This window comes from Anopheles darlingi, chromosome 2 (genome assembly GCF_943734745.1).
Source record: "Anopheles darlingi chromosome 2, idAnoDarlMG_H_01, whole genome shotgun sequence".
In the NCBI taxonomy this organism is placed as follows: Eukaryota; Metazoa; Arthropoda; class Insecta; order Diptera; family Culicidae; genus Anopheles; species Anopheles darlingi.
In genome coordinates this window covers 52094534-52106902 of record NC_064874.1, presented here as the reverse complement: position 1 = coordinate 52106902, position 12369 = coordinate 52094534, and the positions used below count along the sequence as shown (strand labels likewise).

The window sequence follows — 12369 nt, the reverse complement described above, 5'->3', positions numbered from 1 at the left end:
TAATAAGCATAGTTAGAAATCATTTCCATTATAAGGAATCAACGTGCAGGAACGGGTGGATCCTTTATCAAACAAAAGAAAAACTGTTTATCAACCTGTTTTTTTTTGACATTATAAAAAATGAAGAACCATCCGGTATAGGCACAATCGTATTCACGACATTTAACTCGGACATTCTACGTGGTCTTGCCACGCGAAGACCATCATCTTGTGAATCTGTATTTTATCATTGAAAATGACAAAACAAATAAACAAAAAACCATATTAGTATTATATCAAAGGGGCACCCAGCAAAACTAAGGCGTCTAGAACGTAATATTTCACATTTCTTTTCCGCCATTAGTATTACCGAGTGCCCCGTCTGCATTTACCTGTTCGACGGAGAGAAAATAAGTAATGCATTCGCCCGAGGAATAGGTTTTTTGGATTTTTTCACGCTTAATTCAGATAGACGTCTTGGGCGTGCGGAAACAGTCGTGGGCTCATCAAAAGTCTCACCTGAAATATGTAATAAATTAATGAATTTATAGTAAAAAAATAATACGAAATTACAATGTTGGTTACTCTTATGAAGTGGCAAATAGAAAATAAATCAAATTTACAACTACTAAGTTGCTAAGCAATTGAAGAACAACAACCAACCTTGAGTATCTTGCTCTTCATACCCTTCATCATCCTCAGCAACAGGAATTTTAGATTCTGAATCATGTCCATCATAGTCGTCAGACCTACGAACGGGGTTCAACGAAAACATAACGAGATTAAAATATTTTAAGGAACCAGAAATTTTTTGTTCATCAGCCGAACAATATTAACAGAAAAAGATCCTCGACAAATATTATAATGTGAGCATGGATAACAATCCTTACATATTTGTAGGCTCATTATCAGAATCCAAATTATCCTTTTCGTGTTCCATGAAACCATCGTCTCCGTGTTCTATTGGTGTTGGGGCATGTGATAGTTTTTCTTCTTCACCCTCCGGATTGTCATCTTCTTCTTTTTCCACCGTAGTGAGAGAATCCGCATCGGCCAAATTATCCACAGCAATAGCCAAGAATACGTTCAATAAAATATCTAGATCGATGCAATGACGGTATGAGTTAAGGATGATTTGATCATAGCATTGAACAAATAGTTAAATTTAAGAGCAAAAATAAGGTTAAATAGTTTTTAAAGGATACAGTTACCGCAGATGAACAGTATTATGAAGTAAATGCTTGCAATAATTCCTAAAGACGCAACACCACCGTATGCTTGTATTCCGTCATACATAACCATATTCCAATCTTCACCTGTAAGTATCTATTTGTTTGGGAAAAAGTATTTTTTAATGCGTGTCGCATCGATTGATGGAACTAGTACAAAGAAAGATTTGTACCTGAAACACTGTGAGTAGACTTTGCACGAAGCTATCGAAATTGGAGCGAGGTTTATCAACAGCACTATTAAAATTAAACTTTCCACCAAAAACTTGCATTCCGAGAAGGGCAAAAATAACAATAAATAGAAACAATAGTAACAGAAGCGATGCAATCGATTGAATGGAATTTAGCAGTGATGCAACTAAATTTGAGAGCGATTGCCAGTACCTTGAAACAGAATAATCAGGCAAAGAAAGTAGATTAATGATTATTCAATCCATAAATCGTTTTGAAAGTAGACTTACTTAGTTACTTTAAAAACTCGAAGAAGACGAACACATCGCAAGACAGATACTCCAAGCGGAGGCATGATTTGGGTGCTAGTGAGTATCATCTCTCCTATACTGCCGATGACGACGAAGCAGTCGAATCGGTTGAAAAGGGATACAAAATACCCCTGAAATCCCAAACTATACATCTTTAGCAACATTTCCATTGTAAACAGGGCCACGAAAAACATATTTGTGTACTCTGAAAATAAAAAGCCATTCATAACTAACAGTGTATTACATATGCTTAAGCAAAGTACCTTGGAAATCATCCAACCATGGAGGTTGCCGATAGTGTTCAGTGGCTAAAACACCCGTATTCAAAAAAACTAATATAATAATAAGCCAATAGAAGGCCTGTGATTTAACTGCCTTACGACAGGCACGTCGCAATCGTCGATTTACACGATCTATCGATTTGCGTTTTCGGGAAAACCATGATACTTGTTGTACTTCTCCATCTTCACCAAGGTTATCAGATGAATCAAGCTCAATCGTATTTTTCACTTTGCCCTCCTGATTTCCACTAGCTTCGTTATCGGGATCGATGTCTTCTGCCTGGGTTATCCAATCTAAGTAACCCCTTAGATCTTCTTCTATTTGTTGCTTTTCACGAAGCTTTTGAAAATCGCCACGATTTTTTGCCTTCGTCCTTTCCTTAGAAAATTCGCCGCTCAGTACACCGAGGATGAGATTCATGACAAAAAACGCTCCCAGAATGACCATTGAGATGAAGTACACCCATTGCCAACTGCTGCCCATTGCATCTTCAATCTTCGAATAAAGAAGAGAGAATAGATTACTAAGCTATTCCAAGAAATAGTATATGTATTAACACTCACGTAATACAGCATATCAGTCCATCCTTCCAATGTTACACATTGGAAAACTGTTAGCATTGATAGACCAAAATTATCGAAATTCGTTATGCCAAAGTTGGGCCCTTCCCAGTAGTATCTGCATACCATTTCGGGTGAAATGGTGTCACAATGAAATCCATCTTCTCCGCAAGGATGTGGATCGTCCATAATCTCACCTAAAAACGATTCAGATGGACCAATACTGTTTACTCATGTTATTGATTTTCAAGAACATATCCAACATACCCGTTTCATTGTGAAAACAAGATTTGTGCAATTTACCCGAGAAAAGTTCTAATCCTATGATGGCGTAAATGATTATCACAAACAATACCAGTAGAGCTATATGTAGTAAAGGCACCATGGCTCGTAGAATCGAATTAAGGACAACTTGCAAACCTAGTGATTGAATGAAATGGTAGTGTTGAATGTAGAAAAAGAGAAAAAGATGCAGTGAGCGATGAACGACTACAGCTAACACAAATATAGTGGAGCAAATCACTTTGAGTTGTACGTACTAGGCACCCCTGATACCAAACGCAAGGGTCTGAGTACCCGAAACGCACGAAGAGCTTTAACGTCGAATCCTTCCTTCATTAGATTAGACAAGGCTGTCGAAATCATACTGAAAAGTATACAACAAATTGAATAGATTTGCGATCAAAAAGAAAAAAAAAGAATAATATATCGAAAATAAACGTGATGCAATTATCACAAACCTACCCAATGACTACAATTGTAAAATCGAGTATGTTCCACCCGTTCCTCAGATATGAACCAGGATGTAGTATAAACCCGTACGCAATCAACTTCATTATGCATTCTGCAGTAAATATGACTAAAAAAATATATTCGATCTTCTCTAGTGCCGCATTTGTGCTATTCGAATCACTGTTTGGAAAAGGGGTGTAAACAGCTAAGGCAACGCAATTGGCGAAAATTGTCAACAAAATTAAGTATTCGAAGGGCCTGCAAATAAAACAATTAATGAATAACACTTATTATACTGTCGGAGAGGTAGTGGAGTAGAAAGTTGTACAACTACTTACTTCCATTCTACAATTGCAATACAGAGTTTTCGGAGAGGATTCGTTCGCGTTAAACAAAACAATGCACGCATAGGTCGATCAGGTTGAGGCTTTACACCGGCTCTACGAGTTGGCTTTTTAGGTGCAATGGGTATAGTTGTGCCACCAATATTGATTTCACCACCTGTTGCTCCTGCTGGCTCGGACCCTCCGACCCCGCCATTTGGTCCATCAACATCCGAATTGAACCTGCGCCCATCAATTCCGGATGCGGATGTCATCTCGGTGCTGTCCATTCTAGCTGCTGCTTGGCTCATAGCTGTGGTAGATTTAAGGGTCGTTTGCCATACATCGGACAGCGAATGTTGACGTTTTAGAAAAAATGAACGTGATGATCCCTTCTTTGGAAGCCTTGATACAGAAGATCCCACTCCCAAATCGTTGGTGGTCCTTTGACCAACTGTAACACAATCCTGCTCCGACTGTTGATCCGATTTATTACGTGAGAAGGACTTATTCAAGATGTCGAGAAACTGATGGTGTTGATCCCGTTTATGTTCATGGGCTTTTGATGTTGCGAGTAGAGGATATGCGGAGTCTGGAGCATGAAACGCACCAATTAATTTGTTTCCAGAGGAAAGCACATCCTTCAGCGAATTTCTGTTGCGAGCCTGCCCTGCCTTTGGACTAATAGCCGATGTATGCTCCACCGCTGCAATATGAAAAAAAAAACAAATAGATTATGAACAAATGTTCACAATTATGGCAGCATATATTCATAGGTATTACATTACAATTGAATTTCCTAATAACAAACAAGAAATAAAACAACTGGCATACTATTATCAACGTAGTAAACTACGCATTTGCACAAATAAGTTTAAGATCCTTGGATTTTTTATGCACATTGAACAAGTAAGCTAGTAACCAGCTTGTCTTACCGAAAGTTATGTTCTGTTTTTGGGAGTCCGGTTGGACAGATGCCTTGTCTTTTTGTGAAGCACTCATGTTGCAGAAAATTCGTGATCACTCAGATTTATTAACTGCTTGGCACTATGAAATGTTCCACCCATCGTGTTATCTGGGTTCAGAATACCAATTCTTGTCCATCATAATGATATATGTATATAAAAATCCTTCACAATTGTGAATTGAATTTTGCCGCGAAGTATAAACGAATCTTTGTATAATATTGATTCTAGAAGGAATAGTATGCTTCAATCAATCAACTGAAAGCAAAACAGTGTTTCTAAAAGTTTACTGTAACACGCAGAACTATGTTTTCCATACTATGTCCTATTTAGCTCGCTTCGTCTCTGTTTTGTGTAATGACGATTCTACACATTATTAGACTCACACATTTTATACTTTTCCATAACCACTGTTTTCAGATGAGTAAATAAATCGACAATTAATATATGATGCATTAACGAGACACAATTGTCTCCATCCAAATTATTTGCTTTCAGCAATTTTAACTCAACCTTTAGAGATTCTCTAGACGTATACTAGAAAATATAACATTACTTCCGTGTGTATGCAAAATTACATAGCTGAACTGGACCACAATTCTTTCAATTCATTAAGTTATGTAGGTTTACTATGATTTTCTTGTGTCCACTTTTTATCGAAACACTTATTATCAGAGATAGTGCTACCGCTGTTTAATAGTTTCATGCGACTTATTTTCTAATATTTTTGGCGTCTCGTTATGTTTACAGGAGGGTTATGCACTGAACACATTTTATCACACAAGGGAAACTCGAAAGTTAATACCAACAAGTGCGCAGAATCTGAAATTTCCCGGTGTACCCCTGTACTCTCGCGACGCTTTCCATTTACAGAGAACATGCTCTACCAACATCGCACTCGCGTTAGATATAATTTATTTCGAACTTGCTATAATGGAATGTCTTAATTCTTAAATAGCCAATAAAAAATCGTCCAAAGATGAACTACCTTATATTTTTAATTACATTCGGCAATACTTATGCGCCATTGCGGCCTATTTGAAATAAACAAGATTTTAAAATCATTCATTGTAAATTGAAAAAGGTTTTCCTTTTATTACTATGATCGTGGACAGCATAACAATGTGTAACATGATAACTGCAACCTAATAATAGCATTAGCAATATGAAATGAAACACGAAATGAAAGGAAGTACAGTCATATTTGAAAGAAAATTAATTCGATCAAATTATGCCAAGTGCTGTTGGCTTGATCATGTTATAGAACATACTCCACTCCACACGATCCCTTTTCCATCTCTCTTTTTATCACTACACACATTGTCCTTTCCGTCCCATTGCCATTCAAGGCCCCAGAAGAAATTAAGTTGATGTGCTTAACATTCATTTGTTCGAAATGGAACAATTATCACTGCGATGAAATTCACTTTGTAATCTTTATCCATAAAGTTCATTGTTATTATATTTATTGTAAACCCCACTTATTGTACTTTTGTACGCAAACGCACCTCACTCTACTCCAACTTCTACCTTTACTTCCTTATGAGTATGTATGAGTGACTCGCTTGGTGAGTACTTGAAGCCAAGCATTTTCACGAGGAAAGCGATAAAAATAGAACACCGTATTACTCAACCGTACCTCTGATTACTATCGAAAGGTTATATCGGCTTACCTTACATTTGAAGCGAACGCCCTTATTATTCCTTTTTTTCACCAACTTTGCTATTAGCTTTTTGTGAAACTAATATTCCAATAGGGTAGGTTGCAAACTCAACTTTGAGTATTTTGTACTTTAGCTCGGATCGCCGCCTCCGAACTGTAAACCTCAACGGCTCTTTATCGACTGTATCGCCAGATTTCCCCTTAGAATCCACTCAGAATTTAAAATAAGCAGATCGCGTCCGCGTTCGCGCAAGCGCTGTACGTTTGTTGAAGAAGCATGTGTTCTGTCAAGGAAGCCATTCTTGTGCTATAGTGTCTATACATATTATGTTTTGTGTGATATTTCATATCATTTCATTTCAGCGATGAATACTTACAAAATATCGACAAAGACACAATGCTTTCCAGCATAATAAAAACATCGTAATGACTCAATGTATTTGAAAACATTTACTCAATTTCCCCAAACCCAACGATTTCAAGTCGAGCTCTTCATAGCATCAACATCACAGGGCACTTTTCTGAACTGGATTTTTTGCAACACATTGCAACACATCGATCATTGCAACACATCGTGCCAGATTTTCTATTCTTATCATAGCGAAACAAACCTTATCATAGCTATGCAACCGGGACTGGGAAAGTAGTGAGTCGCAAGTCACTGACAAAAGGGAACCTGGAAATGGTTGATCTCTACAGCATACCGGTAAACCGATAAAAGTTACACGAGTCTTGCATCACAAGTGACGAAAATTTCACAATGACGCTTCCCATACTTCTGATCTTGATTTTAGAAACCAAATTAAAAACGGGAAAACATGGAGAGCGCTAGAATGGCATGGAAGGGTATGTAAGGGCATGGAAGGGCATGTAAGGGCATGGAAGGGCATGGAAGGGTGTATGTAAGGCAAAACAAAAACGTTTCAAAACCGGGCAAAATACTGAAATATTCTGTAACAGCTTTAACCCATTAGCTAGTGTTTTCAAAAAACAGTAGCTCTTTCATTAATGATCCGTAGCATATGAAATTTTCACAGAATACTGAAGAAAAGGTTGGCCTTCGGGGAAAATTGTGTTAACGATTTTGCAACTCCACCACTTCGACTAATTTTAGTAAAATTATCCACTAAAAACCACGTTGTGCAAAGAACTTTGGTCGTTTGACTCTACAACTCGCGCCCACAGTCCAACAATTCCTGCGCCCTCTAGCGGCAAAGTTGTGCAACTTTAGGAACTATGGGAAAATGCTCATTGTAAAGTCGAGTTAGGAAGCAAAACAGTCGAGTTAAGTGACAAAAAAGTCGAGTTAAGGGGCAAAAAGTCGAGTTAAGAGGCAAAAGGGGGCTGTGAGTCGAGCCCAAAACTCCCACGCTGCGGCACCTAGCCATGGGCCACCGTCTCTCTCCCGATCGGCGATGCATCAACCTGAATTGAGGTACCCTCAGGACCCGTCTTGAAACACGGCCCAAGAAGTCTATCTTGCGCGCGAGCCAATGGGCAGATCGAGCTCTCGAAACCCAAAGGCGCAGAAAACACGAACGAAACCGGCGGGATTACGGGTGTACTGCGGCGGTCCTTCGCGGGATCCGTTCATGATCGCCCCTCCATCCCCGGGTGTCGCACCAACAGAGACCCTCTGCTTGCCGGGGGATCCTCTGGCGACATACTGTGAGCGTGCAGGATGTGACCCGAATGATGGTGAACTATGCCTGATCAGGTTGAAGTCAGGGGAAACCCTGATGGAGGACCGAAGCACTATTTTATTACTAGCGGTAAATCGCAGCGTGTGGACCGCCCTTTATAAAATACCGGATTCTAAAAATTGTCCAAGCAGCAAAACGTCATCTTGTCTTCTTCTTCTTCCACCTTGTTTTTCTTCAGTTTCGAAACGAAAACAACCGCATCGCGCGAAATCGCCGCAAAAAGTGGGAAATACTTAACATTTAGGACTACTTTTCTCGCGATAAGAACAAATTCGATCCTTTCCTTGTTCTCGCTCAAAAAGAAAGCCAGAAAAGTAACGCAACACAAAAAAAATCCAAAGCGCTGTGAATCATCCATCTCGCAATCATCTGTAAAGGCACAAACGAAAATGCTTAATATTATCACCGAAACGTAGGAAAAGGAAATCATGGAAAAGTACGCCATTAGTAATCTTATAGGAGAAGGCTCGTTTGGAAAAGTGTATAAAGCAGTTGACAAATCGACGAAGGTCACCGTTGCTGTAAAAATCATCAATAAGGTTAGTGGCTCCAGTGTTTTTCGCCTTTAAAATAACAAATTCTTTTGTTTTGTAGCGAGGTCGATCCGGACGAGAGATTCGAGGATTACGCGGAGAATGTGAAATTCAAAGGAGCCTGTTGCACCCACACATCATTCGGATGCTTGATTCTTACGAGACACCCAACGAAATAGTTGTGGTGACGGAGTACGCGAAAATGGATCTTCACAGCTTGCTTCGTGGCGGATCGCTAGGCGAGCCGAAAACACAGAGAATCACTTTCGATCTAGTCTCGGCCATGTATTATCTTCATTCGCATCGGATTTTACATCGCGACTTGAAGCCCCAAAACATTCTTCTTGATCGTAATATGTGCGCCAAGCTGTGCGACTTTGGATTCGCGCGAAATATGACGATAGGGACTCATGTGCTCACATCTATTAAAGGAACTCCTTTGTACATGGCCCCAGAGTTGCTAGAAGCAAAGCCATACGACCATCACGCAGACTTGTGGTCACTGGGGTGTATCATATACGAAATGCTAGCGGGTGAGCCACCATTTAGCTCGACTTCTATGATCCATCTTGTGAGGTTAATTCGAACTCAACATATAAAATGGCCGAGTTTTTTGACCAGTAATTGTGTTTCTTTCGTGCAAGGCTTACTGGAACGAGATCCCACCCAACGTATGAGTTGGACCGCAATTCTGATGCATGCGTTCGTAAAAGGACATATATTTATTATTGGGGAACTAACCCCCTTTAATACACACCCTTTAACGGTCTCCCAAACGCAGATGAAAAATGACGAAAAGAGACGGAATAGAGCAGCTTATGAGGAATTGTCGACGTCACGAGATAGTATCAATGTAATTTTACAAAGTGACGTGGAATATCAAGAGACAGACTGCGAGGATTCGGTCGTCCATATTCTTGCTGAACAATCTTCCATCAATACTACTTCGCCTGCCCATGACTTTTCTTCAGGAGGGCCTATCGCAAGGAGTTGTGCTTTTCAGAGAAGAGCAGACCAGGAAGATTCATTAGTCCCAATATCAACCAATTCCAATTTATTAGTGAATCGGTTTAACGACAATTTTCCTCTTACAACATTACCTCAGCCTTTGGCGATGGATGGAATTCAAATGAAGGCTTGTTCTGCTGTAAGTGCTGGTGGCAAGGACTGTTTATTACACATAGATCAGCCATCTCAAGAGCTAGAGCGACGGAAGTTGAATCAAAGCATTGATAACTTTTCAATTCGGATTGAGTCAGAAAAACAGTCTCGAGCTCAAATGCTTGCGCTAAGTCTGAGTAAAGGTAGTACTGCTGACCACGGGAAAATCGCAGACAAAAGTACGCCTTGCCTTCTTCCAGGATGGGATTCTTGTGACGATTCTCAGAACCCTCCTATCGAGAATGAAGAATGGCTAGTATTTTTACAACGATCCATGCAAGAAATTTTGGATGGTGAATTGGATTCATTACGGCAGCGCAATTTTGTTTGCATTATTGTGGCACCTTTACGAAACTGTAAGGCGAGTGCAAAAGTCATAGAGCACGTAGCGCATTTACTCAGTCTACCGTTAGCGATCGACATACCACCAACATTACAGCGCAATATAACCAATGTGTACGGTGAGCTAAAGTTGGTCCCAAATTTAGTATATGCTTCCAAGTTGCTTTGTAATAGGACTAAAACCAGTTCCGATTTAATAGTCGGGACCCAGTATTCGATGCATCAGTCAACTAACTCTTTTCGCCAACTTGCGGCATTAGACAATGATGAGGTTAAAACCTTAACGGCAGTATATGATTTAATAAGTTACCTCACGCACATCGACGACGTATTTTTGAATCAGTTCTGCGATGCGATTGAAATCCTTGGGGCTAAGGAACTTTTCATCAGTTTCTTCACGATCGTTCACAAAAATAACCACTACACTCGCCTTGTTTGTTCTATACTTGCATTACTTAACTGTGCCTTACGTGAACTTCCCGAGAATGCCGAGATTATCGAACAAATTATATTTGACGAAAATGTCAATATAATTGCTTTATTGCAGTATAGCGACTCGATACTAAGGTTTGTATGCACAATGTTTAATAAAAAGCAATACTTGTTTATTTACAATTTTCTTTCCTTTATATTTTTAGGCTTCGAACGTGTATGATGCTTCGTGTGCTTGCCAGGTTTAGTTGTCTAGCACTGCAGAAACGATGGACTAATGCACTTAAAGAAACCCTTGAAACATTATGTGCAGACGACAATATAGCAGTAAAAATGGTAACTTTTTCTATATATAGACAGTCAGAAAGAAATAGCAAAATTAAAATAATTGTTCCTACTGTCTTTCAGGAAGCAACATTTGCCATAGAGGAATTCAAATACCTTTCGTTAACTGTTGCTGATACTCTATAAATTTGCGCAACTGTTCTGGTCCGGTGGGATGCGATGCGTTCAAATTGCAATACAATACAACGAGCAGCAATATTCCAATTTTCACTTATCATCAGTTACAACTATATTACTGGGTAATACACGAATTCAGTAGCTGTGAAAGTGAAGCTTCTCAAAAAAGCCCAATTACGGACCTCAGTAGAATCGATTATGTAATTCGTAAATTGAACCGAACGTAATCTTCTCTACCTCGGATTTTTTAACTACCGAATTAACTATTAGGTACTTTAGCAGATGGGTATTATTATTGAATTCATAATAAAAAAAATTGGCGTGTAACATTTAGCAAAGAAAGGTACTAAGTAACTTATGCTTTCCATCTCAATCCCCATTTATAATGTGTATCTATAAGTATCCATACACTACATTATTAAACTGGGATTATTTTTAAGCGAATAAAAACCTACAGATGTCATGTACCAGGTTTAAGCTTTTACAACTGCTGAAAAAATACGGCGTAGATGTTATATTTATCAGCATGGACAATTGGAAAATATAAAGTTAGATAACATTTTGAAAGGTTCGATGCAAGTTTTGTCTATAGGAATAGAGTTTTGATATAATGAAAACATATGTGGATAAAGATTTGTTTATGTAAATTGGTCATAAAAATTAATGTTTTAAGAAATACAAAAGCTTTGTTAAATCATTTTTTTCATCAATGTACGTTATTTTGGATAGAGGTGCGAGTGGATAAAGGGTGCTGGCTCATTTACACGGTAAATGAGTCAGTTGTTTTGGTTATGTGTCTAAAATCCTGATATCTTTCTTTTTTACCAATGGGACATTAATCCAACCATTTATTACAGCTTGTCAAAAATCTTGCATATTTAAATACCTTACGTTGGATCGGCCAAAACAAATCAGGGGTGGTAGTGAAACATATGCCCGATTCTGGAAACAAAAGTGTTACTAACAGGTTACAAAAATGTTTGGCTCTCTGCGTGGCTCTCTGCATTACTGAATTATAGGAAAAGACAGCACTACAGCTACAAAACGATACGTTCGTTTTGTATATCCTGTCATGGCTGTTAAATGTCCTATTTTAGACGCCCGTTTCTAATAGTATCAGGCTTTAGACAATGCGACTGAATTTTTGAATTAATTTATTTCGAGTTATAAATAACTTCATTAGTGAATAAAGCAAGATTTTTAAATTTAAAACTTATTTTAGGACTTCTGTGTTTTTTAATGTTAACACCACTCCACCAGGACAGGATTGTACATTAGAAGCATTCAAGGAAAACAATGTGTATTATCCGGAACTCTCCACTAGTTTTAAATTCTAGTATTTATATGTATGAAAAGATCAATCTTCCATATAGTGTCTTCTTAAAGACGTATTCTTTTAAATTTTGAAAGTTGGGATCAGAAAACAACTAAGTGCGCAATCTTGGTGCTCTCTACTCTTGTGTATTCCCCGGTAATGATCAAGGTGGGTTAGATTTGTCGATCTCCTCTTTTTCTTTAGGC

General features: G+C 38.6%; 2 protein-coding genes across 10 annotated transcripts in view; one reads left to right on the top strand and one right to left on the bottom strand.

Moving 5' to 3' along the window:
• The window catches only part of LOC125950226 (muscle calcium channel subunit alpha-1-like), a 15171-nt gene extending 10384 nt beyond the window's left edge, over positions 1-4787 (bottom strand). For 3 of the 9 annotated variants that reach the window (XM_049677996.1, XM_049677997.1, XM_049678002.1), the window contains exons 1-13: positions 4523-4779; positions 3603-4293; positions 3277-3522; positions 3072-3178; positions 2800-2952; positions 2536-2729; positions 1954-2467; positions 1670-1895; positions 1382-1592; positions 1185-1305; positions 870-1077; positions 643-728; positions 372-498 (exon numbers count right to left, since the gene is read on the bottom strand). In XM_049677996.1, the coding sequence (XP_049533953.1) occupies positions 372-498; positions 643-728; positions 870-1077; positions 1185-1305; positions 1382-1592; positions 1670-1895; positions 1954-2467; positions 2536-2729; positions 2800-2952; positions 3072-3178; positions 3277-3522; positions 3603-4293; positions 4523-4589 (2951 nt within the window). In that variant the 5' untranslated portion in view covers positions 4590-4779. Of the gene's footprint in view, positions 1-95; positions 217-371; positions 499-642; positions 729-869; positions 1078-1184; positions 1306-1381; positions 1593-1669; positions 1896-1953; positions 2468-2535; positions 2730-2799; positions 2953-3071; positions 3179-3276; positions 3523-3602; positions 4294-4522 lie in introns of all 9 variants that reach the window. The other 6 variants (XM_049677995.1, XM_049678003.1, XM_049677998.1 and 3 more) reach the window with 4 other exon arrangements.
• A 2786-nt stretch (positions 4788-7573) lies between these two features.
• LOC125950224 (serine/threonine-protein kinase fused) lies at positions 7574-12058 on the top strand. Its single transcript, XM_049677993.1, has 5 exons — positions 7574-7987; positions 8097-8457; positions 8513-10521; positions 10593-10722; positions 10795-12058. The coding sequence occupies exons 2-5, from the start codon at positions 8347-8349 to the stop codon at positions 10855-10857; spliced, it is 2313 nt and encodes a 770-aa protein (XP_049533950.1). The 5' UTR covers positions 7574-7987; positions 8097-8346; the 3' UTR covers positions 10858-12058.
• Positions 12059-12369: the final 311 nt, after the last annotated feature.